This window comes from Ptychodera flava, chromosome 20 (assembly GCF_041260155.1).
Source record: "Ptychodera flava strain L36383 chromosome 20, AS_Pfla_20210202, whole genome shotgun sequence".
Lineage (NCBI taxonomy): Eukaryota > Metazoa > Hemichordata > Enteropneusta > Ptychoderidae > Ptychodera > Ptychodera flava.
Genome location: NC_091947.1, coordinates 3,813,553 through 3,838,820, shown reverse-complemented (window position 1 = coordinate 3,838,820; position 25,268 = coordinate 3,813,553). Strand labels below are relative to the sequence as shown.

The window sequence follows — 25,268 nt, the reverse complement described above, 5'->3', positions numbered from 1 at the left end:
ATAAAAGTGATGTGAACATAATGATCAATATTGTTTTTCATTCTTCCCGGAGAGTCACAAATGTATCTCTTCCAAGTTGGCACAAAGTCCATTGATTACCATAACTCTAAAACCAATGGAATAAATTCGAAAGTATGCTTCATTTGACATTCAGTTACACTCAAACAGAACTCAGCAAATCTTACGGATTAAGAATGTTGCACATACACAGAAGTTTCCTTTTTAAAACCTTTAAAGCTTCCATACGTAGATTGGCTTCAGCTATATTACACGCAATGCATGGGAGTTTTGTGATTGTGACCGATTGTTAGCGAACAGAGTTCGTTAGACTTTCACTATTTTTGTTGATCGTAAGTTTGCTACTTGTTAAGTGCTTTTGACTAGATAGCACTTGCTTGAAAAAAGAAAACTTATAATAGTACAGCTGTATCTGGTTCTTTAAAATGTCTGGCATATCCGCCATCAACAAGAAAGAAAATTCATGGCATTTAGTAATTAGGCTAAGGCCTAAAAAAATAAACAGAAGAATTAAACTGAAAAGAGTGGCCTGATAACAGGAAATAAAAAAGAAAAACGTTCCACATACGTCCACCTAAATAACTGTCGATCTATAAAAAAACGCCCCTCCCATTCGCCAAGTACCATAAACGGGTTGCAAAGTGGGTTTTAAACATACGAGAGATTAATCTTCGTGACGCTGCCCTCTGACGCTGCTGACTTTACGATATCCATGAAGTACGCCCTCTAAGGGATCTAGACAAAACCTGTTGGTATGTTCAAAATGGCGACAGCCATGCCAAGCTTACTGTCGAGGTTCTGTGGGTGCTTGGCAGCTGCGGTAGCTGGCGACGTTCTGGGCTCTAAATACGAAGGTTTGTCAGCAGTATTGCTCGGCGACGTTGTTGAACATGTTGAGAAACACAGCAAAAACCCTGACAATGGTAAGTTAGTGCAGGAATTTCACATTCTCCAGATTGTTGAATCGCATGGGCAAGTAGTTAAGTTAGAAAAGTACCTTAAGTGACACTTAACTTCCGGGTTACTGTAGCAATGTTATTGTCAATCTTTGCATTCCTGTCTTGCAGTGCCCAAACTGCAATAAATCCATGTTTGTTTATTTAAGATTGATGCACACGACTTCACACGACACAGTCACACGACGACTTCAGCCTCGATCAGTTTCGTCATGCCATTGTACATCCAATGAGCCATAGTTATGTCAGTGTTCAGTAATTAACCTTAAAAATCACACAGACTATGAAAACGGCAATTAGTTAATGTACAAACAAATGAGTACATCAGAACAGTGTAAACACAAACAATAAAAATAACATAAACAAAAGGCATAATAAACAGCATCACATACATATATGTACGGTATCTGAAACGACGTACTGTAATGAATGATAATATTGTATTGCTTGCTTGTAAATATAGGATTTACATCACATTTGTGGCAATAAAAGTGTGATAAAAAATAAGTTCAAACTTTCCTTTTTGTAATTGTGAAACTTAATCTCTGGAAATTATGTTCCTGTATGTAATCACTGTTCCTGTACAGTTAGCAATCACAGTTACTTTTGGTTACACCATTGAACTTTTGGTTACACCATGGAGGTACAAGTGAGAATCTCCATGGTATGTTACACCATGTACCTCCATCATGGGTACATGGCGGACAGCCCAAGCATGTCTAGGTCACAGGAGCTGTCCACCCAACCATCAAACCACAAGCAACTGTACTTACACTATCATCCTGTTGTGAACGGTTTAATGGGTTGTCATCCAGCAGCTATAGTATTGGAGGTCCACATATCGACCTGTCATGGTTTTCCCAGGTACAGACCCTTGAGAAAGTTTTACTCAAGTCAAGGGTTTATGGTGCCTTATCAGGCTGCCTTATGATTGAGACTTGTATCCACTGTTAGTGTTCTAGTGTTTTAGACAGACTGCTTTCACAATATTCATGGAACCTCTAGGTACATCAGTGTTTGCCCAAAGTCCTGTGCATATCGTTGTATACTGTAAAACATATCCCTTTTAGCGAGTTTAGTTAAATCTTTAATTCGCTAATTGAAGATGCCCTTAATTTAAACTTTTCCCAAGATATACCATTGTTAGGAGAGTTAGTGGTCAGCAAACAACAACAGCAGCAATGCTTTCTGTAAAGGATCGCAAAGACTGTTAGATCTAACGTAACACATTAATCTACATTTCATGTAGATACACCATGGTCAGGAGAGTTAGTGGTCAGCAAACAACAACAGCAGCAATGCTATCTGTAAAAGATCATGCAAAGACTGTTAGACATAACATAACACATTAATCTACATTTCATTTGTGGTTACAGCTTTTGCTGCTACTGCCAGTGAGAATGTTCACACCTGAAAGATACAACCTACTAAAAACTGAATGAGCATCATCCTCTGATGTAAGACAAATACTAACAGACTTCTCTCTTTGAAAATGTTGAAACTGAATCTACAGTGACGTGCCAGACACAATATGAAGACATACTGTGATACACTAATTTGTATTAACAGCAAGCTTTCTCAGCATTTTCGTATTTTAATAGGCCTGTTCACAAATAATGTCATGGTTTTCTCATTAATATGCAAAAATAAATATTTGTCTACATTTTTTAGATTACACTTTTGAAAATTATGCAAGCAAGAATGATGAAAATACTTCTTAGTAGGCGACTGCTTGTGTAGCAATGAATATTAAAAGACATATTCATATTCAGTGGACATTCAGAGTACAAACTGCAAAAATCAGCCATGCATGCAATTTTTATAAAATTTGTCTGCATTCCAAGCTTCAGTGTCTGATGTCGCTCATGTACAGCTACATTTAGTAACAAACCTGTAACCATGAACAGTGTGTTTCAATCAGTAGGCATTTAATTTAGCTAAAACAACATCCCAACTGTTTTACCTCCCTTCTTTGTTAACCCTCCCCTGCCCAAAGTGGTATATCCCAATTGTTTCCAATGGGATGGGCGGAACTCCGTGTATATGCCAGGATAAGGGGTACAAGGTGTGGTTCATATTTTCATGGAGGGTATCGACTTTTTACCCTGTTTGCTACTGATGAAAGTACCTGTACTTTGTTTGAAATGCTTTATACACAAATTTTGCAAAACCGTAGGCAACTTACATATCTTTATGCAGCTCTTCTATGATACAACAGTCTGTAATGTTAAACATATCCAATATCTTGTGTTGATAAAGAGCATCAAAAAAACAATATATATAAATGAGCTTGTTAATATTCATGATGTTTTGTTTTTCATTTCACTTCAGCCTTACGTTGAGTGCCATTAAACATTATCTGGTAGCTGTAGATTTTATTGCTCTATAAAGTCTTATATTGATTGGATTCTTTTTATGATTTGCTTCATCTTGCAGTTAAAACACCAGAAGAGTTTACAGATGATACAGCTATGGCCAGATCAGTTGCAGCTTCTCTCATTGAAAACAAAGGATACATAGCAAAAGACATGGCCAACAGGTATACAGATAACAGAGAGAGACATATCATTTTAAATTTTCAACTGGATGCTAAGCACAGCTTTGTGACATTCTGTCTTTTTGAAACACAATTAGAAAATGCATGAAAGAAGAGCGTGAACGACAGTCATTTAACAAGAAATGTCATTTGTTAAACTTCTGTAAAATGTGTGGAATTAGCTGCATGCTGTTTAGCTGAATTGTAATTCAATCAAATAAGCTATACTCAAGCTTTTGGCCATACAAATTTTGATGTGGGCACTATCCGCCCTAGGCCCCAAGAACCGGATAGCTGCCACGTCTATGCAACGAGGGCGATAAAACTACAAAGAATGCTTCAGATAAGGCTGACAGGAACGCAAACAAATTATCCTCACTCTATCCCAAATTCTACACTTGGCTCTTCTAAGTATTTCTCTGCGCTCCCACCTGGTCAGTCCACAACGACTGGATTTTCGGTAGTTGAGAACGGCGACACCCGAAACGATGTTTCCATTGTCCATTGAGTTGAAATGGATACTAGCAAACTATTAAAAGTGCATGTAATGTTGTAAAAGTACCAAAGTTACCATTTTTGGTCGAAAATTAAAAGAAATGCGTTGCGATACACGTTAAATCGAGTATTTAAGCCCCATAGTCGAGTCCCTCAAACCACGGCCATAAGCTTATATGTCCGTATGCTCTAAGCTGACATTGTGGGTATGCATTACACGTCAGTGACGAGTGTTACGCTTGCGATCGTGTCGATCGGTACGACGGCATGACAAGTATCAATGGTCCAGTTCAAGTGACTTGAATGACTACAAAACTGATGTTTTCTCCGTTGTTATGGACAAGGGTCCGGCATTCACAGGTGCAGAACATTTCGGCCTAGGGGACATAACACTAAAACGAAAACTGACCAACTTTGCCTGTTTGTAAGTGCTCCCGGGGACAAGGATTCGCTCCGCCCGTACCCAGGCCTGTACCTCGATCCCAGCTTTGTACTTAGCACTAATAGCAGGCGGTTTTTATCCTTTATGTAAGCCTAGTGTATGGTCAGTCGTCCAATTTTGATATATCGAAGTCTAATTTTGATATGCTGACTTATTCACAGATAAACAGAAAAAATGCTAACATGCCGGCTAGCCCGTGTAACGCCGGGAACGCACAGAGGCTGTACGCAGCTCATGGATAACATTGCCGGCCAACTTCAAGAATCATGTCTCAATTTTCTCCATTCTCCTCCACTGAACCCGAGTACAATTTTACTGACAGTATTACACTATTGCCAACTAGTCATGTTATGAAGGACTATGTATACACTAAAGTTTTTGATTTCATAAACCAGAATTCAGATCTCAGATCCGTTCATGTGATGAAGTTTCTCTTAAAACTCAACCAACAAGACTCAAATTATGATGATCATTCTTTCTCATATGTCGCTGTAGCAGCAGCCATAGCTCTCGTACGTTGCGACGGAAAAAGTCTTTTTCTGTCGCACGACTTGGAGTTTTCCCGTTGCAATCCAAATTCGACTGGGAAAAACGACAGCTTCGACTGCAAAGATGAATGCTGCTGCTTCCTTATGGAATAGACTTTCTAGTCATATTCGTTCAGCAACCAGTACTGAAGTTTTAAAATCTTGACTAAAGACCTGCTTCTTTGAGAAAGCACATGCGACACTGTGTAAACCGCCAGCGAAAATTTTCCTTATGCTTTGTCTAAAAAACTTAGGTGATTGTGCTCAGCTCACGTCTGAACTTGTACTAAACATAGCGTTTAGGACCCGATAAAGAAAATGTTACACTTTTGGGGTGTTCGTGATAAGTGGAACGGCGTTTCTGACCATTCACTAGCCATGCTTGGTGCAGGCGCCAAATTTAAAATTCATTTGTTGTCAGTCTGTACATATTGACACACACCCACTAACTCATTAAGCTGGCAGAAGCTCTCGCAGAAATTTGTATGGCAAAAAGCTGTCATGTAAAAATTAAGACACTTTGAACAGGGTTTATGTTGGAAAATGTTTGAATTAGCTGCATCTTAAATTAGTAAACCCCAAACTTTAGTTAAATTAGCCAGCTTAAAGGCATGTTTTACAGTAAATGTTATCATCAGAGATTGTAAAAGACGGAATCTCCGCTATGTGCTGCGGTACAAGAGATCTGTGATTCCGAGGAATGTTGAAGAAAATGACAAGGAATATTTACAGAATCCAACTAGGTTTTATAAGTCATCGTCGTAATTTTGATAAACTAGCCAGAGTTTGTATCCATTTTGATGAAATAGATAAATGTTATTCCACAATGATGATTTCTAGGATAATCTTTTATTATAACATGTGTAAAAATATGACTTGCTGTTGACTCCCTAGGTTTGCAACAGAATTCAAGAAGGAGCCATTCCGTGGTTACGGTGCCAATGTTGTCACTGTCTTTGACAAGTTGTTAGATCCGTCTCTCACTGATGTCTACAAACCAGCACGAGACCAGTTCAATGGAAGTGGTTCCTATGGAAATGGTGGTGCAATGCGCATAGCACCCGTCGCATTGTTTACATATGATAACATTGATGAAATGAAGAGAGTAAGTGACTGACAGATCCATTGAAAAATCATACATGTGCCAGGTGCATATGCAAGCATGTAAATTTAAAGATGTAAAGCCAAACAAGTTGATGTAGGGTGTGGGTCTAATAGACTGTCAACCGTCTATTGTTGATGTATAGGGGCATTTGCTTAAGTCTAGCGTCGAAGGCAGTGGCTGGGAATTCTGCAGGCACGATGACTGTCCTCATTTGCAGGACTTGGCTGGCTATTAATTATTCATGAGATATGACATAGAGAATAGGGCAGAGGCAGCATAATAGTCAATAACTTGTCTCTGAAAGTCTTTGCAGCGCAAATATCTGATTTCCTCCAAGGCTTTGCCGTAGTCAGTAGTCAAGTTCCATTGCCGTTGCCATGTTGTGTTTGTGATCTTTTTCCAGCTGGCCATGCCATGATTGGCTGACGCACAGCCCACTTCACTTGTCAATCATTTCTTCTATGTCAGGTACAACAGGGTTTTCCCTGTTGTTGACATTGAGGGCGCAGTGGATGAGCACAGTTCCTCGTGCTTTCCCAGCTCGCACCGTCGGCACTTGTGAATCCCATGTATATAAAAGAGACTATCAATAATAGACAGAAAAAGGCAGTTGGACTGTTGACAGTCTATGGGTCTGAAAGCTGACCAAAATAAAATTGTAGTGAGCGATGGTTTTGTTAAAAGGCAAGTAATTCTAACTTTTGATGAGTTTTTCAATATTTTTATTTTGAATGCCAATTGCAAGTTCTTATTCAACTCCCAAAAGAATTTTGAAATGCCCACTATTTAGCTTGTCAACATAGCGTCTATATGTGTGAAATGCACTGTTATGGCTTACATTTGAATTCTAGTTCATACCAGAATTCACTTGTCAACAATAACAAACTTTACACATGCACAGGCCGAGTTGACAAGCTGAATATTGTGTATATCAACATGCACTGGGGAGTAGAACAAGAAATTATGATTGACATTAGAGACAAAAATTGTGAAAAAATCATCAAAAGTTAGCATTACTGACCCTTTATATCAACGTGTCATGTTGTCAGCATTTGACCTGTAAGATTTTCTGGATTTGGGGAAAGATGACATCCCTAATTTTCAGTAAACGGGTCCACAATCATTAATGATAAGCATGAATATATTAACGAGGAATTAAAAGTATTATTGACTGTGCTGATAAATTGGTTAGTGAATGAAATTACCTTTGTCTACCTCACAGAAATTGTAGTTACCATCATCTAGTGTGTAAAATCAGAAAGTGTAAAATTGGTGGTGTATGTATTGACAATTTCTTTTCTGCTGTGTTTTCAAAGTATAACTAGATTCAGTAAAGAGAATGTTAGGTTAAAAATAGCTGCGTTATTCCAGAAAAAGTAAACATTGTAATTTTCTTTACAATTTCAAATGTCGTAGGTAACAGTGAGTAGACAAGAAATCTAATGAGAAAGTTGGTCTTCACAATCTTCCATTTCAAGGTAGATCATATAGAACTGCTTCACAACCTTTCATTTCATGTAGTAATGTTGAATAATGACAAATTTTAGCTCTCAAAGATGTAGCAAGCTGATAAATACTGAAGCATTTCCATTTCCTTTCAAATTACGGTAAATTTCTAAAATTTTTCTTTGAGAAATGACTTCTAGATTATAAAGAGAAACGAGTCAGTTGCTGACCAAGCAGTGAAGATGTTTAATGATATATTTTATCAGAACACCAAGAAAATCAGCTGATTTTGCATTTTTTTCACAAATTCCTGTGCCTCCTACTATTTGATCTTGAAGTTTAGCATGGTGGCACCACTCTTTGAATGAATTTTTCAAAATAGTTTCTTGCGCCAAGCCTCTTGTGAAAGTTTCAAGAAAATAGCAATATTATTTCTTGAAGTTTAGCATGGTGGCACCACTCTTTGAATGAATTTTTCAAAATAGTTTCTTGCGCCAAGCCTCTTGTGAAAGTTTCAAGAAAATAGCAATATTATTTCTTCTTGCATTTTGACATGCAAATCAATGAAATTGACTGACTCTGCACTACCTATTGGCAGTCCTCTCCCTGACAAAAAACAGAATTTAAAAAAAACCGATACCAGTATTTGTAACTGGCCAGACAGTGCTTGTCTGCTCTGCTGAAAGTTTGCAAAAATAAAATGTGGGAGAGATTGTCATCCAAGACAGATACTTGAAGATTACTGCCTGCTGTGGATGTCATTTCATTTAATCCCATGACATCACACAAGTGCTTTCCTTTTATGAACAATCACAAGAATTCAGTCTCAGACAGGTATTTGTTCTCCAAATGATACGATATGGTGTATTTGGCAACTGGATAAATAATAGAACGATGAGATATTAGCTGCGGACCCTGGAACAAGGGTCCATGCTATCCTAGCAATGCTAGATATGAGGTCAGCTATGAATAAATTCATTCACCACACTTGCAGCATGTCTCTGTCGTTAGCATATTGTTTATTTTCTGCTAATAATTGTTTTAAGAGGTTTTGATTGATAGGGCTTGCTATTGTCTGTCTTTGGAACAGGGTGACTAATGACCATCAAACTATGGTATAATTGTCAATACACAGCTCAAATCAATAATATACGTTTCCATGGACCCTTAATACTTAACACAGAAAAGAATTTCACCTTTGGCTGAGCTGATTCCATTTGTTTGATGGTTTTCATAGCAAAGCGTACACATGATTGGTATTTTGTGTTTTATATCCAAAGTATGGAGTGTGAACAAGCACAGTATGACATCTCACCCACTTAGTATAATGAATTGCTTACATGTTTAGACTGGTTACACTCTTAGAGACTGGAGTTTTTGTCTTCACAGAAAATCACACACATAATTCTTTAAAAATCCACTTCTCACAGTTTTTGCACATGGCATACAGTACATAGCTCAGTAAAAGGAAATTGAATTCACTAGATGAACAACAATTTATCATCAAAAATTTTAAAAAGATTATTTTGACGTTGTCCCTGGTAAGGGAAAAATGCTGGTTAATAATAATGTTGACTCATTATTTTTCATTTTTCTTCCTTTTTTTGTTGAAGTCTCTGCCATGTACCAATAATTTATTGATTGACACAACAACCCCCTGTAATTTACTATTTTGCTCAACATCACAGAAGACATAACACATGCAAAGAATATCCGGAAAATCCCAATCCAGGGATATCATAACACTGTCATCTTTACCAATTGTACATCATTGAAACATTGGTCCTTTTTCAGGTCAGCTTCCCATTTTCAGTATTTCTCTTGCTGTACTTTTTTTCTAAGGAAACAATTTACAATTTGAGTGCGGGTGTTCAAAAATTGCATCAGACAACTTGATGGAGAATATAGCCATTGTTTGTCGTGCACCATAATCTGACATGTAGACAGGTACTATTATGTTGTCGTGGTGACATAGGACCAAGTAAACACTGCTAACAACAACAACTCTGTTTTCAATCAAGTAACCATCCCATCATACATATTAGGTCATACAACATCAAAGTTCTAAAAATCCAATCAAGTATCACTGAGCCTATGCAACTGTAAATATTTGTCCATTTTTTTTGTTTCAGATTGCAAAAGAAAGTACCCTTCTGACACATTCCCATCGCCTTGGTTACAACGGTGCTATCCTAGAATGTGCTGCAGTTCACAGAGCATTGCATAGCCCAGCTCCATTGGATGCACAAAAATATATAGATGAACTGATAGAAATTATGAATGATGTTGAACTTGAAGAATATAGAGTCACAAGAAGTCAGAGTCCAAGCAAAAAGTAAGAATCGACTTCCATTTATGAAAAGGAAACCTAGCTTGGATGCTCTCCCCAGTTGATATACAACTTTAGCTCAGTTGTAATGAATTTACGGTACAGCCTTTATTACAACTAAACCTACTCTACCCGTAACCTTTGGTACTTTGATCAGCCTCTCAATGTTTAGAAAGGAAATGTTTGACCAGTGTGCTAGTACTGGGCAGTGGGTCTGAAAATGTAAATTAATTCTTAAGTAAGCAATCTTCCTAGAGTTAAGTTTGATGTTGACTGTTGTTACAACTATTCTTTTCTGTTGATTTAGCTGAAATTATCTAACAGCAAGGTCCTCTTGACAAAAAATGGCCTCAGTCATTGTCCTTCTATTGTAATCCTAACACTACCATAGAGGGCGCTATTTCCAACACAAACTTTTTACCAAGAGGACCAGGATGTACTGATATTTATTTTCAGTAATTCAAATATCATAAGCAAATCTTTATATTAAATTTCCTTTTTAAAAGGAGATGTTCTTTAATCATATCGATCGGAGACATATATCTGTTTTAAAGACAAATTGTAATTCTCAATTTAGCCCTAACAACACAATAGGGAAATTATGTAGGGCCAATATCAGACAAGCCTTACTGGTAAACATGTTGTGATATTACCTAGTGGAAATCTTTCTGATTGAAAGAGCTGTCACTTGCTTCAATGAGCATCCTTGCTAAACATCTGCTTTTCTTCCAAGGAATTCTGAAGTTTGACAGATTCTGCCCATGGTATACATTGCCATTTCTTGCTAAATTCTTCCCTCTGTACCTGTCTATCACATTCCTTCCACACCCATTCTATTGCTGTGCCGGTTTAGCATGAGGAACATTGCTTTCAGCGCAACCTTCTAGGGATCATTTAGTTTGTTGAAGAACGCCGGTGAACTGACCGCCTGAAACCAGGATTAGCATTGCCAACCAGTTCTACATTAATCCCTGCATTACAACTCAGGGTCTGGGTACTGTAGTTGTTTGTATTAGGGCTTCAGCAACCTGGCAACAAGGGCAGAATCCAAAGACTCATTCTTTCCACCATAAAAAGATTGCATCAAGGAAAGTTGAAACTCTGATTCCGTGTCGCTGTCACTCGGCAAGTCCTTTGCAAAACTCAACAAATGTGAGTCTCACCAAATTATAACCAATTTGATCAGGTCATTACCTTGCGCTCACCCCTATAGTTATTGTAGTGTCCCAACCTCATTACTACCAAACCTCATTACTGTGCACAAGTGGGTCAGACCACAGTGATGAGGGGAAGGGGTTAAGAAGGTTATAGAGCTTTATTTGCGTCGGTGTTTTTCTAATCAAAGAACTTTCCTTTCAGGGACTCAGTGTTTACCTTAAAGCGGTACTGTAAATAAAAATGGCTGCCATTGTGGAACAAGTATGTCTTAATGAGGCGCTGCTCTCATGTTGTGAAATATTCTAGATAAATTAAGAAATAGCTGAGTGAAAGATTTCCTGGGCAGGAAGAGCTACTGATGCTTTTAACCAAGGATGTCGATTTCTGATCTTACAAAAACAGTAACTTTTAATTCAAATGAAAAACAATGCCTTAGGTTGTAGGTAAATGCAGTTGTGGTAGGAAGGCTTTTGTCATGCAAACATAGATTGTTTCCTTTCCATCCAAGCACTCAGTTCAAAGACTTTCAAGGTCCCAATGTTTATCAAATGTAGTTTGAAATTTTGTAAAGTTAAGTTGCCAAATTACTCTGTTTGGTTTGCCAATGGAGATAACAGTAGTTTTGGCTCTTCAGAGGCACTTGTAAATTTTGTTAAGTCCTACTGATGGATAGTTAATTAAAGTTGAACAGATATTATATAATTGTGATACAGGGCCTATTTCTATGTCTCATTTTATGCCATGTTATATTCTCTACTTCATCTGTTTTTATGGTTTTTGGTGATCTTCTAATGAAGAAATCAAAAGTTTCTGTGTTGGAAAATTTTTCCAAATTCCAAGTTGTCAATCTTGAGGTCCACCGTCTCCCTTTCTACATGTGGATGCATGCATACTGTTGAAAGTGTACTACTTTACAACAAACTTGGTGATAATGAGGTAAAAGTTTATTATTGTCCATTGATAATCACACCTGTATCCACCTCCCATGTTCACATAAAGGTGTGTTTTTCCACAAGAATGCCAGGAAATTCCTCTTCAAGTTAGAAAAGACAAAGTACAAAAAGTGTTACAGACATCAAATTTTTGAAACCTACCTGCTTCTTATAAACAGTTGTGTGTGTGGCACAAAATTGCTTGAGGCAAGGCTGCTTGACAAATGTTAGGGCCTTGGTTTAACATAATAATGTGTACTCCAAATCTCTTTAGCACCAGAGACTTTCCGGCTGCAGTTTCTCTAAAGAAAAAGTAGTGCTTTTTTCTGCTAATTACAGGAAAGAACACCCCTTAGCAAATCAAGCACATTGGTCTGTAGATTTGAAAACTCCAAATATGGATAGTTGAATCATAGACAAAAATTTGGCTGCAGAATATACTGGTGGCAACATTCAGTTGATAGTAAAGATAAGTTCAAGTGTGGATGTGAGTATTTTCACTCTTAAAGAAAAGACTTTCATGTCGCTGTAAGCTGTGCGTTGTTAAGTAGTTAACAGCTGCACAACATGGTCAACTGTCATGATGGGTTCAAATACGCTCACCTTGCATATAGTTCTGCTTATCCTGTCTTCCACTTTGCCAAAGTATTTGTAGATTAATGTGAAAGAAGATGAAAGCAAACATTACTTTTCAGCTACACTGAGCAGCAGTTTAAACATTTTTAAACATGTTGAAACCAATGTCTTCAGTTTAGGTACAGTATGTGTAGTATTAGATTCATAGCACAACATGTTATTAAATGGCACAGACTGTCTATTGTCAGTGTTTTATTTCCATCATCAAAATATGATTCTTCATATCAAGTCTGAAGATTGTAAGAGGTACAGTGACTGTGATATCAGTTCATTGTGTATTGGCATCTGTTGGTATATTCTGTGTTGGCATATCTTGGCATAGACCTAATACCTAACTAACCCAATGTATTGGAGTATAATAATCAATGGCAGAGGTTTGGTGCCATCCATGTGGTGCTGAGTTGCAGACCATTGATGTTTGTTGGTGGTTGTCATGGTAATAAACCCAATGGCTTGTGCTTTCGTGGGTGTCAACCCAGAAGGATATGTTGTCATGGTGATCAACGCATTTCGGTTGTGCTGTCATGGTTATCGACCCAGTGAATCGTGTTTTCATCGTTATCAACCCAGTAGGTTTCTGATATTGTTGATAGACCCATCCATCCAGTTGGACCATATGTTGTGTTACCGGTATTTTGACAAACAATCAACAAATGGGTTTGTTCTTGGTATTGCCAATCAATCCAATGGATTATGTGTTGTCATGACTACAGCCCAGTAGGTTAGTTGAACTGAACTTTTATATGAACTGATATTGGTAGAGTGTGGTCATGTTAATTGATTGGTATCAGGCTAGGCACCGACTATGAATTATGGGATAGCATAATCTGCAGTAGATCCATGGGGATATCTTAAAATATTTTAATACAAACTTTGTCATCTATGGACAATTTAGGGTCAGAATGGACCTGTGATTTGTACTTTGCTTGCAGGAAAGACAAAAAATAGAGATACATTTAACACAGCTGTCTAATCAAGACTTCACAGGTCAGATCATATCTGTGACTCAGAGTTCAAGAGATCCTTGAACTTGAGAATGGTCAGATGGCAAATGAACTGAAAGCAAATCAAATGTCTGTTTCAATGAGGAGGTACATTCCAAAAGCCTTTGAACATGAACAAACACAATCACTCTATCACATGGTGCAAACACACCAGTCCCCCATGGCACCGTACAAACACACCGGCCCCCATCGCTGCCTACAAACACACTAGTCCGTCTTTGTACTGTGCAAACACACTACATCTATCACATGGTGCAAATAATTGCAAGTCTGAACTGGTAGATTCTACAATAGGGGACAGTGTGCATGGCGCTATGACTACTAATTGACCAAGAACAGTGAATCAACAGTGTTGTTGGTTTGTTGCTTCAAAACTCACCATACCAAGTACATACATGTACATATTCTGTCTTTATTTAAATATCAGTACAGAGTGTTACTTGTTCTCCCAATTGCACAAAGAAGTTTAGGCTTTCTCTGTAGGTGAAGAATTTACAATGTTTTCCTCCAAACTTTATGATAAGTAAAATTGTTCGAAACAATTGAGGTGATCAAGAATGAGCCCTCTAACTCTAAGCCAATTTGATTTGCCTCTTGTTGAAAAATGTCCTTTCTGACTTAAACAATTTTTTATGATACTTATACTAACATGGCATAGAAGCTACTGGTACACAAGGAAATTTCTAGAGATTTCTTAGTTGAAGAATTCAGAAATCTTAAATGTAAGATGGCTCACTGGTGACCAGATTTCTGATTTCTATTGACAGCTGTGGTGCCTGGTCCATATTTGTTCCGTGGACACTCAACTGATAGAAGCTAACAATACTAGACAGGGTTGTGATGTGTGTCAGGTTCACTTGATACCATAGTAACCTATCTGATTCATCAATGAATGGAAACTTATGAAACTTGTGTGTTTCTTTTGTTTTTATTTTGGAGAAAGATGTTTTATGTCAGTTTTAGTACTCGATGAATCTGAATATTTGAAAATCTGAAACTTTCAGGAAACTGTCAATGCAACTGTTGATGAAAACTTTTTTGAATAGACAGCTAGATGTAATGACAATCAAATGCTGTGGTGGCAATGACCAGCATAAGATATTTGGCACAGCATAACAAGACATCAGTAATTGAAAGTTGAGCTTCAAAATTAGACAATAGGTAATGTTTGTAGCCTATTGACATTGGGATTAGACTAGTGTGAAAAGGGAAATGAGGGCCTAGGTTGTTGCCCTTAGGCTATTTTGTAATCACCTCACAGCATTTTGTAGATGTTTTTGTTAGTGATTGGCGTTCTTGACAGCCACTAATTGCTCATTTTGAAGGGAAGACAATGAACTCAACTGCTATGTAAATTGATCACTGTATTGTTGGGGTCATTGCCCAACACACTGCATTGTTTGTGGTTTTCATGGATGCACAGTCCCCTCAATGTAGGTGGAGGGACTGTGATGCCAGCAGAGTCCCCTCAATGTAGGTAGAGGGACTGTGATGCTAGCACAGTCCCCTCAATGTAGGTGGAGGGACTGTGATGCTAGCACAGTCCCCTCAATGTAGGTGGAGGGACTGTGATGCTAGCACAGTCCCCTCAATGTAGGTGGAGGGACTGTGATGCTAGCACAGTCCCCTCAATGTAGGTGGAGGGACTGTGATGCTAGCACAGTCCCCTCAATGTAGGTGGAGCAGCACAGTCCCCTCAATGTAGGTGGAGGGACTGTGATGCTAGCACAGTCCCCTCAATGTAGATGGAGGGACTGTGATGCTAGCACAGTCCCCTCAATGTATGTGGAGGGACTGTGATGCTAGCACAGTCCCCTCAATGTAGGTGGAGGGACTGTGATGCTAGCACAGTCCCCTCAATGTAGATGGAGGGACTGTGATGCTAGCACAGTCCCCTCAATGTAGGTGGAGGGACTGTGATGCTAGCACAGTCCCCTCAATGTAGATGGAGGGACTGTGATGCTAGCACAGTCCCCTCAATGTAGATGGAGGGACTGTGATGCTAGCACAGTCCCCTCAATGTAGGTGGAGGGACTGTGATGCTAGCACAGTCCCTTCAATGTAGGTGGAGGGACTGTCATGCTAGCACAGTCCCCTCAATGTAGGTGGAGGGACTGTGATGCTAGCACAGTCCCCTCAATGTAGATGGAGGGACTGTGATGCTAGCACAGTCCCCTCAATGTAGATGGAGGGACTGTGATGCTAGCACAGTCCCCTCAATGTAGGTAGAGGGACTGTCATGCTAGCACAGTCCCCTCAATGTAGGTGGAGGGACTGTGATGCTAGCACAGTCCCCTCAATGTAGGTGGAGGGACTGTGATGCTAGCACAGTCCCCTCAATGTAGGTGGAGGGACTGTGATGCTAGCACAGTCCCCTCAATGTAGATGGAGGGACTGTGATGCTAGCACAGTCCCCTCAATGTAGGTGGAGGGACTGTGATGCTAGCACAGTCCCCTCAATGTAGGTGGAGGGACTGTGATGCTAGCACAGTCCCCGCTATGTAGGTGGAGGGACTGTGATGCTAGCACAGTCCCCTCAATGTAGGTGGAGGGACTGTGATGCTAGCACAGTCCCCTCAATGTAGGTGGAGGGACTGTGATGCTAGCACAGTCCCCTCAATGTAGGTGGAGGGACTGTGATGCTAGCACAGTCCCCTCAATGTAGGTGGAGGGACTGTGATGCTAGCACAGTCCCCTCAATGTAGGTGGAGGGACTGTGATGCTAGCACAGTCCCCTCAATGTAGATGGAGGGACTGTGATGCTAGCACAGTCCCCGCAATGTAGGTGGAGGGACTGTGATGCTAACACAGTCCCCTCAATGTATGTGGAGGGACTGTGATGCTAGCACAGTCCCCTCAATGTAGGTGGAGGGACTGTGATGCTAGCACAGTCCCCTCAATGTAGATGGAGGGACTGTGATGCTAGCACAGTCCCCTCAATGTAGGTGGAGGGACTGTGATGCTAGCACAGTCCCCTCAATGTAGGTGGAGGGACTGTGATGCTAGCACAGTCCCCTCAATGTAGGTGGAGGGACTGTGATGCTAGCACAGTCCCCTCAATGTAGGTGGAGGGACTGTGATGCTAGCACAGTCCCCTCAATGTAGGTGGAGGGACTGTGATGCTAGCACAGTCCCCTCAATGTAGGTGGAGGGACTGTGGTGCTAGCACAGTCCCCGCAATGTAGGTGGAGGGACTGTGATGCTAGCACAGTCCCCGCAATGTAGGTGGAGGGACTGTGATGCTAGCACAGTCCCCGCAATGTAGGTGGAGGGACTGTGATGCTAGCACAGTCCCCTCAATGTAGGTGGAGGGACTGTGATGCTAGCACAGTCCCCGCAATGTAGGTGGAGGGACTGTGATGCTAGAGAATGGTACACAAGTCAATCGATCAAAAGTGTACCTTTGATAGAAATCATCCAATGGATATAGTCTTTACATTGGTCCATTGGAATGACATTGGCACTTTATTGTTATCAGCTGACTTCTTCCAAGTTGAGGCTGAGTCAGAGTGGAAGGAGCATTCGACTCAAGCATTCTAACACAGTCATATTGGATATTTAAGCAATAAGCAACACCCAACGGAACATCAAAAAATGATTTTTGCTCTTGCCAAGAACTCAAGCATATGACAACTGTGCTATACTAGTATCATGAATATAGCATGGTTCTTTTCACGTATCAACCAATCATATCGCTGTATTTGCACCATCAATACACTGGTATGATATAATATCTGATAGAACACCGCATTTGGCATATACCACCATCTCCCTTACTAATGTTAGACTCTAAGCCAGAAGTTATAGACAATATTATATATTTTTATTTAACGTTATCTGATAAAACAGCATGTTAGGCATGTACCACCAACCCCTTCTACTTGTAGACTTATACTTAGAAGTTAACGTCTAATATTAGGAGAATAAGATAGTGGCAGATACCCATCTTTTTATCAGATAGTATCAGACAAAATCGATAACATCATCAAACTTCTCTAGAGTCTAACAAAAGTTAGGACATACAACATGATGGATATATACCACCCACCCTCCCTCTAATATTAGACTCTATCCTGAAAAGTGATATGGTATTATCTGACAATAACATGCATATAGAACCAATGTCACAGTATCCTCTCATAACCGTTGTTTCAATACAGCAGCATCTTGATAATGCCTTATGCATCCAAAAACACATGTAATAACATTTCAAACATTACTTTGTTGTTGTTTAATAATCTTGCTGTTAAATGCAACCTTGCAATACCTGTTGTTTTGTCATTTTTTCCACTCAAAACATAAAGAATGTTGTGTGGAGATTTCAACTGTTTGTACCAGTAAATTCAATTTTTATTTAACTGCTGCGTCCCCTGCATATTTCAATGAGTTACTGTTCGCAAATGAATGGATATTTGAAACTCCTCATAGAAAAAATAGTTTGATAAAAGACAACATAATTTCACCGTGTGTTCACCACAAATGCCATCTCTCCTGAAATATGTATGAGTGTCAATACTTTGTGACGTTGTTTTCAGAAAATTCTTGTTTTTGCAAAGTAAGATATTTCACACAAATTGAAAATGCAGGAAAACAAGTTGCCCTGCAGCAATGCTACTGTTTTACAATGACGGACATCATCGTCTGTCTGATCTCAAGTTTAAAACTTAGAGAATATGTTTTGTGTTGTGAGTGAAGCCCTATGGACAAAGCTGTGTGTCTGTCTGTCCTATCATTAAGCCATCGGGGAACACTTAATTTATGTGATTTGCCATTGAGCCATGATCAGTGCTGTGGGGAACAGATACTTTTTAGCTGCAATGAAGAAATCCTATCTATCATTAAGGTATCCTCGTCTTTCATATATATCACTGTTTATGCACATCTTGCTCAGCTATGAAGGTGCAATGCCATTTCAAGTTTAGTATTTCTAGAGGTCACATAATGTTTGTATGGTTCAGTGAATACAACGGTTTAGCATGTGTCACTACTGTTACTGTGTACAAAGGGTCATTTACACCTTACATAATGATGTGGTTAGACCAAAGTATGGCTGCACAGGGCATGGATAATGTGATGAACAAGTGAATCCGTAGCCAATGGCAGTCATGTCTGTGTCTTGCAGGTCAGCCGTGCCTTTGACAATTCTGCTCTGACATCCTAAGATTCACAACCAAACATTCTCTTTTCCCTTCCAGGGAAACTGGCGATCAAGCTTCTGAAGAATCAGAAGGAAGCGTCCGTAAACCATACTGTGAAAAATTAAAGAAAATTAAAGAACTGCTGGAAAATGAAGACACTTCAACTATAGATGTTGTAGACTGTCTTGGTGAGAAATTAAAAACAATCTTTTTTACCATTCATTGTCTGTTTCCTTCTTCCAAACTTTGTTGAAATCAAAAGTGTTTGCCTTGCCAACTCAGTATTATTGTTGACAAATAAATTCTGGTACAAACTACAATTATCTTGTCAACAGTAATATTTGATGTTACACCTATACAGGCTGAGTTGACAAGTTGAATGGGAGGTATTTTGACATACTTTGGGAGTACAACAGAGAGTTGTTTTCTTCAAAACTAAACAAGAATAGTGTGAAATACATCGAAAGTCACAGCCAAAAGCACTTCAACTGCCTTTTGAAGAATTCACTTTATAGTCAATCTCACAGTGCTGTTTGGAAACTAGTTGCCAAACGAAATGTAATTCAATTCAATTCAATTCAAGCCAGTGTTCCCCTGAATCAAAGTGCAAACTTGTTTTATGTGACTATCAGAGTGTGGAGTTGAACCAAATCGACATTACAGTATGAAGCGTAGTACTGTCGATCACTTTGAAGAGTGTCAAGGTAAAACAAGACTAGCATTTCAATGTTCAAGGTGTGTAGAGAGATCAAAGGTAGCTGCTTCTTTTAACTGGGTAAGAGTGTAAAGATAAAACCAGTCAAGTTCAAGTATAGGAAAAGACCTCTGTCAGTCATGCAGATTCTGTGAAGACTTGGATAATGATAAATAAATAAATAAATAAATAAATAAATAAATAAATAAAATAGATAAATAAATAAAAATGGCTAAATGTGTGAATAAATTAGTGAATTGATGAACTAATTAATTTGTGATTAAGGTCAGATGAAAATCATGGCATGATAATTGGAAAATCCTTTGTAAATCCAACGTTATGATGATAACTGGATCATACAAAAAAAATAATTGTTGTCAAAGTTCAAATGATGAAAACTCCATATGAATGAGTTGGAAAGATTTTTTCTTCTGATACATGTACTTTGTGATTGCTTTCCAATCTAATTATTTTCAACCTCTGTGTACAATGATTCTTTTATCCCTGTAATAGTCTAAGTTTTATACAATCTTAGTTTACTGATGGTATGGGGTGACCTTAGAAAGCGACCAAATTGACAGGAAATATATAACCCATCAGTAAAAATCAGATAAAGATTTGAAGAAATCCCTATTTGGTTTTGCATTTTGGTAAAACTAAATGAATTTTTACAAGGAATTCAAACTTAAAGTAAAATAAATTAATAATTGAGAAAGATACAAAAATGAAGTATTGTTTAAACATGCACGGGTGTACTTTGCTCTATAAAACACAGCTGGCATGTAAGCATACATAAACTTCAAAGAATTGATAATGAAGATAATTTCTGCTAGGCTGTAGATTATTTTACATGCAAAGCACATCTCTGTGTTGTGTGTATTCAAAGCACCATCGTATGATGTCAAATAGAAGCAAACAGACACGTTGCCAGCCCGACAGATGTACAATCCAAAAGTCTGTTGACAGTATTTGAGACATGGTAGAATTCTATGATGAAAGTTGACTGTTTTGGTGAAGATACTAGTGTGTATGTGGTATTTTTAGAGTAAAAAAATCAAGTTTTTTTAAGGTTAAGCCTTTGAGTGCCAAAGTTAATTGTTTTGTCATCATTTATAAAGCCAGACAATTTTTTTCACATTTTTTCAGAAATTTTGATAAGAGTCTGTACCCAATGGGAAATCATGTCAATTTAGTCCAAAACTATTAAAACATTTTGAGAAATAAAAATGCATAAAAATGTGTAGAATTTTGAACTAAAATTTTGGTGGGAAAAGTTATGGCATTCGAAGGTTTAGGGTACTAGATCGAAAATCACCATAGAATACTATGAGTTGAAATACTATTGAGAGGAAATGTTGGTAAGCTCACCTACCAGAGAAAATTCAACAACATTTTATATGTATAGTTTTGTTTTGTACTCATTTGCATGTAATAAATAAGTTGTGATCACCAGCATTAAAAAAAATTGCATTTTGATATAAAATGAGAAAACACCAATGTTCAAGTCATGTTGATTTTGCAAAGTACATCTTAATGATATTTATGTTATAAAATTTACATATACAGAGGAATTTTTTGAATTTTTTGTTCCAGCATTCCTCCTCACTCTAACGTTTTTGTGTTTATGATATTATGGCATATTTTTAAGAAAGAAGTGAACTAATCGTATTAATGACCTTGAAGAGCAGAGAAAAATGTGCTCCCGATGAAATTTTAATCAAAATATGTCGAGAAATTCTCTCAAAAATGTTAAGTAGAGAAATCTGTCTTGTTTATGTTTTTAAAATGATGACAGGTACGGTAGTAATTGAGTTTTTGATCAATTTGAAACAAGACTTTTTGTCAGTGTTAGATGGCATTTCCTAGTTTTTTTTTGGAATTCCTTCAATTCTTGCTGTGGGGAAAGATTAGATGTAGTTTAATAGATGTCATATATATGGTCCTTGTAAGCTGCAATTGACAGACGCAATAATACATCAACTAAAGAGACTACATATCAATGCTTTGTGTTATTCAGCTGACAAACTTTGTAATATTGGTGAATTGTAAGATACACTCTGTCATCGGGCATTGACAATTGGGATAATATAGGATATCTGGCACAGTATTGCTTTTAGCTTTTAAAATGAATCTACAGTGGTTGAGTTCCATAATTTAATTATAGAGTTTGTGCCATATTGACATATTGCATTTTTTCTCTCTCTGCAGGACATGATATTTCAGCGCATGAATCAGTACCCACGGCCATTTATTCATTTGTGCGTAGTTTAAAACCAATACCTTCAACTCCCAACAATGGACTTGTTAGAACCATCGTGTATGCAATCTCATTGGGTGGTGATACTGATACCATAGCAACCATGGCAGGAGCTATCGCCGGTGCATATTATGGGATGGAGAGTGTACCTGAGAGTTGGAAGACTTGCTGTGAGGGTGTGAATGATGCAATAGACTATGCAAATCAACTCCATCGACTCCTAGTAGAGAAATAATTTCCACCTACTTTTTTGTCCTTTCTGACTTTTAATTTTATGAAAGTCATTCTTTCAAGTAATGATTTTGGTAGACATGATGTCATCATCATTGCTTGCTGTGATTGGCTGTCTTTACAGCTTAATTTGGCATATGCTTATTTGAAGCAGATTTGTGTCTGGTCCGTTTGCATTTATCCGCGGGAGCTGTGAACATCACTCTGGTAAGTCATAGTTATATAATTTACATTACTAAAGTTATGTAATTTTAGTGATGAAAGTCTGATTTCAAACCAAAGAGTCATTTTTTAGAAAAAAATGCATCTTTGAATAAGAGGTGTAAAATATATCTGTGAATCGGAATTTTTAGAGGAGTACTTTTTGTACAGTGCTAGTTATAGTGGAGTTTTGTAAGGCATCAGTTGATGAAGTGATAGACACAATGAAACATTGTCTCTAATAATTGACATTCAAGTAGATGTTTTACCTGTGTAACAGTGTTACCATGGAATTAGCAAAATAATCCAGATCCCCTACTCAGACTCTATGCAAAGTGTCAAGTGTTTACTCTGTGAGACTCAACTGAAATGTAAATAATGACAGCGGACTGACACCAACGTACCGGTATGTGGGCTGTCTGTCAACTTTTTTTGCACGTGTTAGCAGATACTTTGTGTTGAAATTGTTCCGTCTTTTCCAATATATTCTGAATTTGTGAAGCAATCTGTCTTTTAACAAATTAAAAAAAATGGCGATTTTTTTAAAGCAAAATAATGTATTTGCATCTCAAGAAATTGATGCTGCTAACCTTCATAAACATTGCAAAGAAGAAAATGTTGAAATAAAATCATGAAAACCATCCAAGAAAAGTTAGCCTTAGAACGCAATTTCCCATCTCACTTTTCAAAAGTCGTTAGTCAGTGTGCCTTGTGACAGAGGCAGAATTTGTGAAGTATGTCTATATTTGCCAGAAGGCAGACATACCAGTATTGCCTGGTGAATATAACTTGTGAGTATTTTTGTGAACCAATGACAGAGTCAGGATAGCAGGTGCAGTTACTGTTTCATGCCAACTAATTAACAACGGTGATTTGTTCTGCCTTCACAAGTTTCAACTTCAATTTCTTTCCCAAGAGATCATCTTATTGCATATCTGTTTGGAAGAGACACTCATTTTAGCAGATGGAAAGGGAGTTCTGTGTGCTTTTACCCAATTTTGTATGTTTTTCATGAATGCAAAGCAGGAAAAATCCAAAGCATCTGTGTGGTGAAATATCCATCAACAGTTCACGTTTCATGCTCCCAAAAGTCTCACTGGAAGTAAATATAATGAATCGCAGTCACACTTTCAGTATGTATTCCTCAAGCCATTTTGATTCAGTATGTATGGGACTGTTTATGTCTCTTTTCTGTGTGTTTGTTTACACAATATTTCCACAGTAAGGTGTGCATTTTCACTGTGTAACCAAAAGCTGCAGTTAGTAATGCTGCGAAAGTAGAAAGTTCAAGGCCAACAGCAGAACAGAAAACCTGTTCGTGATTCATTTGTTTGCATGTGACGGGTGTCTCTGTCAATTTGGTCACATTTGACATGTAACAGTGTTGCATTGATCAATGTCAGTGCCACATTTACTTTATCTTGATAACTTGATAACTGTGAATATCATGTGACTCTCAAGTCTGCTAGATATTTTACTCAGGCTGTAGAGGGAAAAATGAAATGACAATATCAAAAGACTGATAACTTTTTCAACGAGCAAGTATGTTTTAGCGTTTTAACGAGATGCAGGTATCCTATAGAGTAAGAAGTCCTGTTCATGTGTGTATACCTGCAAAATAATATCACATTTGTATTCCACGTCAAAAAGATATTGATTAAAGATCCATGATACTAGAGTTGAAATGCCAAAATTTTCAAACCATTAGAGCAAAATATTTTGATGGTGTTATCTTAATTTTTGCCATAGTTGAATGGCTGCTCCGTTTTCTGAGACAGTCTGATATGCCAGACCAGCAGCCAGCCAAGCATTGTGACATCTTAATTTGGGCCCTGTTCTTGTACAAGGACATCTAACCATACTTATGTACAAACAGTGAGAAGTTAAAGTTTGGATCAATGGCATTTTCACACTCTACTTGCAGTGAAAACAAGAATTACTTTTAATAAAAGCAGAATACTGATGACATTCCCTGTAATAAGTTCAGAATAATGTATGAGAAACTCTCCAGTTCAAAATTAGTCACGATAAAGACAAGATTTTTCCAGAATTGCAAAGTAGCCTCTTCAACTACAACTCTACGCAAAGGAAATCTTTGATAAAGCGACAACACAAAAATGATTTCAATTCACTTGCCACATTTCTGTCTCTACATATTTTGTCAAATGGCTTAGCTCAAGTGGACATATCATTATCAACGTTGTGTAGTATCATTATTTCATACTCTAAAGAGGATAGATTTCTTCTTGCATTTTTCTCTTCGATACTGAGTGAATTATTTAGTGTAATGTGATATGTACTGTTATTTGATTTCCATCATATTTTTAGCAGAGATTAATGTCATCACACATGAAGTGTTATATGGAGTATCACATTGATCATTTTTTGTCAAGCCGTGAAGTGTTCCTTATTTCCACAGTAAATATAATGGAATTAATTTTTCATAAGTGTGAGATATCATTACATTTTTACATTAAGCATTTCACAAAACATGACTAATTCAATTTTGACATTCCATCCTAAGTTGTTTTTACATTTTCATGTAACTTCATTTAAATCCAGAGTTGCTTAAGTTCTTTGGCTTTGTTGACTGGTGTCCTAATTCAGCCCTAAATTTTGAAGTCTCACCAAAGCTTATTGCATTTTGCTATATTGGGCTTGATTTAGATCTGTTGTCAGTTTTGTCAGATACCACTTTAAAATGAACCATCGGAACTTAAGGTAGTATGTGCCTAGAAAGTAAAAGACTTAAACTTTTACTCAAATTTTCCTCAAGGAATCTTTCAACCATTCACTTTCAAAATCGAGAATAAAAACTGGGAGATTTTGGTACTAGAGAAACAAATTACTCCAGATTTACCAATATTTGAAATTCAAAAAGGCTGCCATCCCTTTGTTAACTCTATGGAGCAAAATACGAGTTTTGATTTTCAAAATCTGAGACTTTGAAAGATTTTCTTATTCAAAGGGTTTCAAAATGAGCCCCCACAATTGGTAGATTAGAAAAGAATTGTAAAAGTTTGAGAGTCCGAATATCTGTCCCTGAGGCACATTCTACTTTAAGAATACAACATAAAAGTCAAGGGGTTTATTTTTAGCCGGATGAGGCTGATTCAACCAATTACTGAAGTGAGTTGAACGAAAATTTTGCAAATTAATTAGG

At 37.8% G+C, this 25,268-nt stretch overlaps 1 protein-coding gene across 1 annotated transcript; it reads left to right on the top strand.

Annotated features, from left to right (window-relative positions):
- The first annotated feature begins 755 nt into the window (after window positions 1-755).
- LOC139119788 (ADP-ribosylhydrolase ARH3-like) lies at window positions 756-24,552 on the top strand. The gene is made up of 6 exons (XM_070683681.1): window positions 756-941; window positions 3,411-3,513; window positions 5,869-6,079; window positions 9,658-9,860; window positions 18,780-18,910; window positions 21,625-24,552. The coding sequence occupies exons 1-6, from the start codon at window positions 773-775 to the stop codon at window positions 21,906-21,908; spliced, it is 1,101 nt and encodes a 366-aa protein (XP_070539782.1). The 5' UTR covers window positions 756-772; the 3' UTR covers window positions 21,909-24,552.
- The last annotated feature ends 716 nt before the right edge of the window (window positions 24,553-25,268 follow it).

Excerpts from the sequence above, each read along its gene's own strand:
- LOC139119788 (XM_070683681.1), top strand. The coding sequence starts at position 773 with ATGTTCAAAATGGCGACAGCCATGCCAAGCTTACTGTCGAGGTTCTGT. Across the intron at positions 942-3,410 it reads CAGCAAAAACCCTGACAATG|TTAAAACACCAGAAGAGTTT; the intron begins GTAAGTTAGTGC and ends TTCATCTTGCAG. Across the intron at positions 18,911-21,624 it reads AGATGTTGTAGACTGTCTTG|GACATGATATTTCAGCGCAT; the intron begins GTGAGAAATTAA and ends CTCTCTCTGCAG.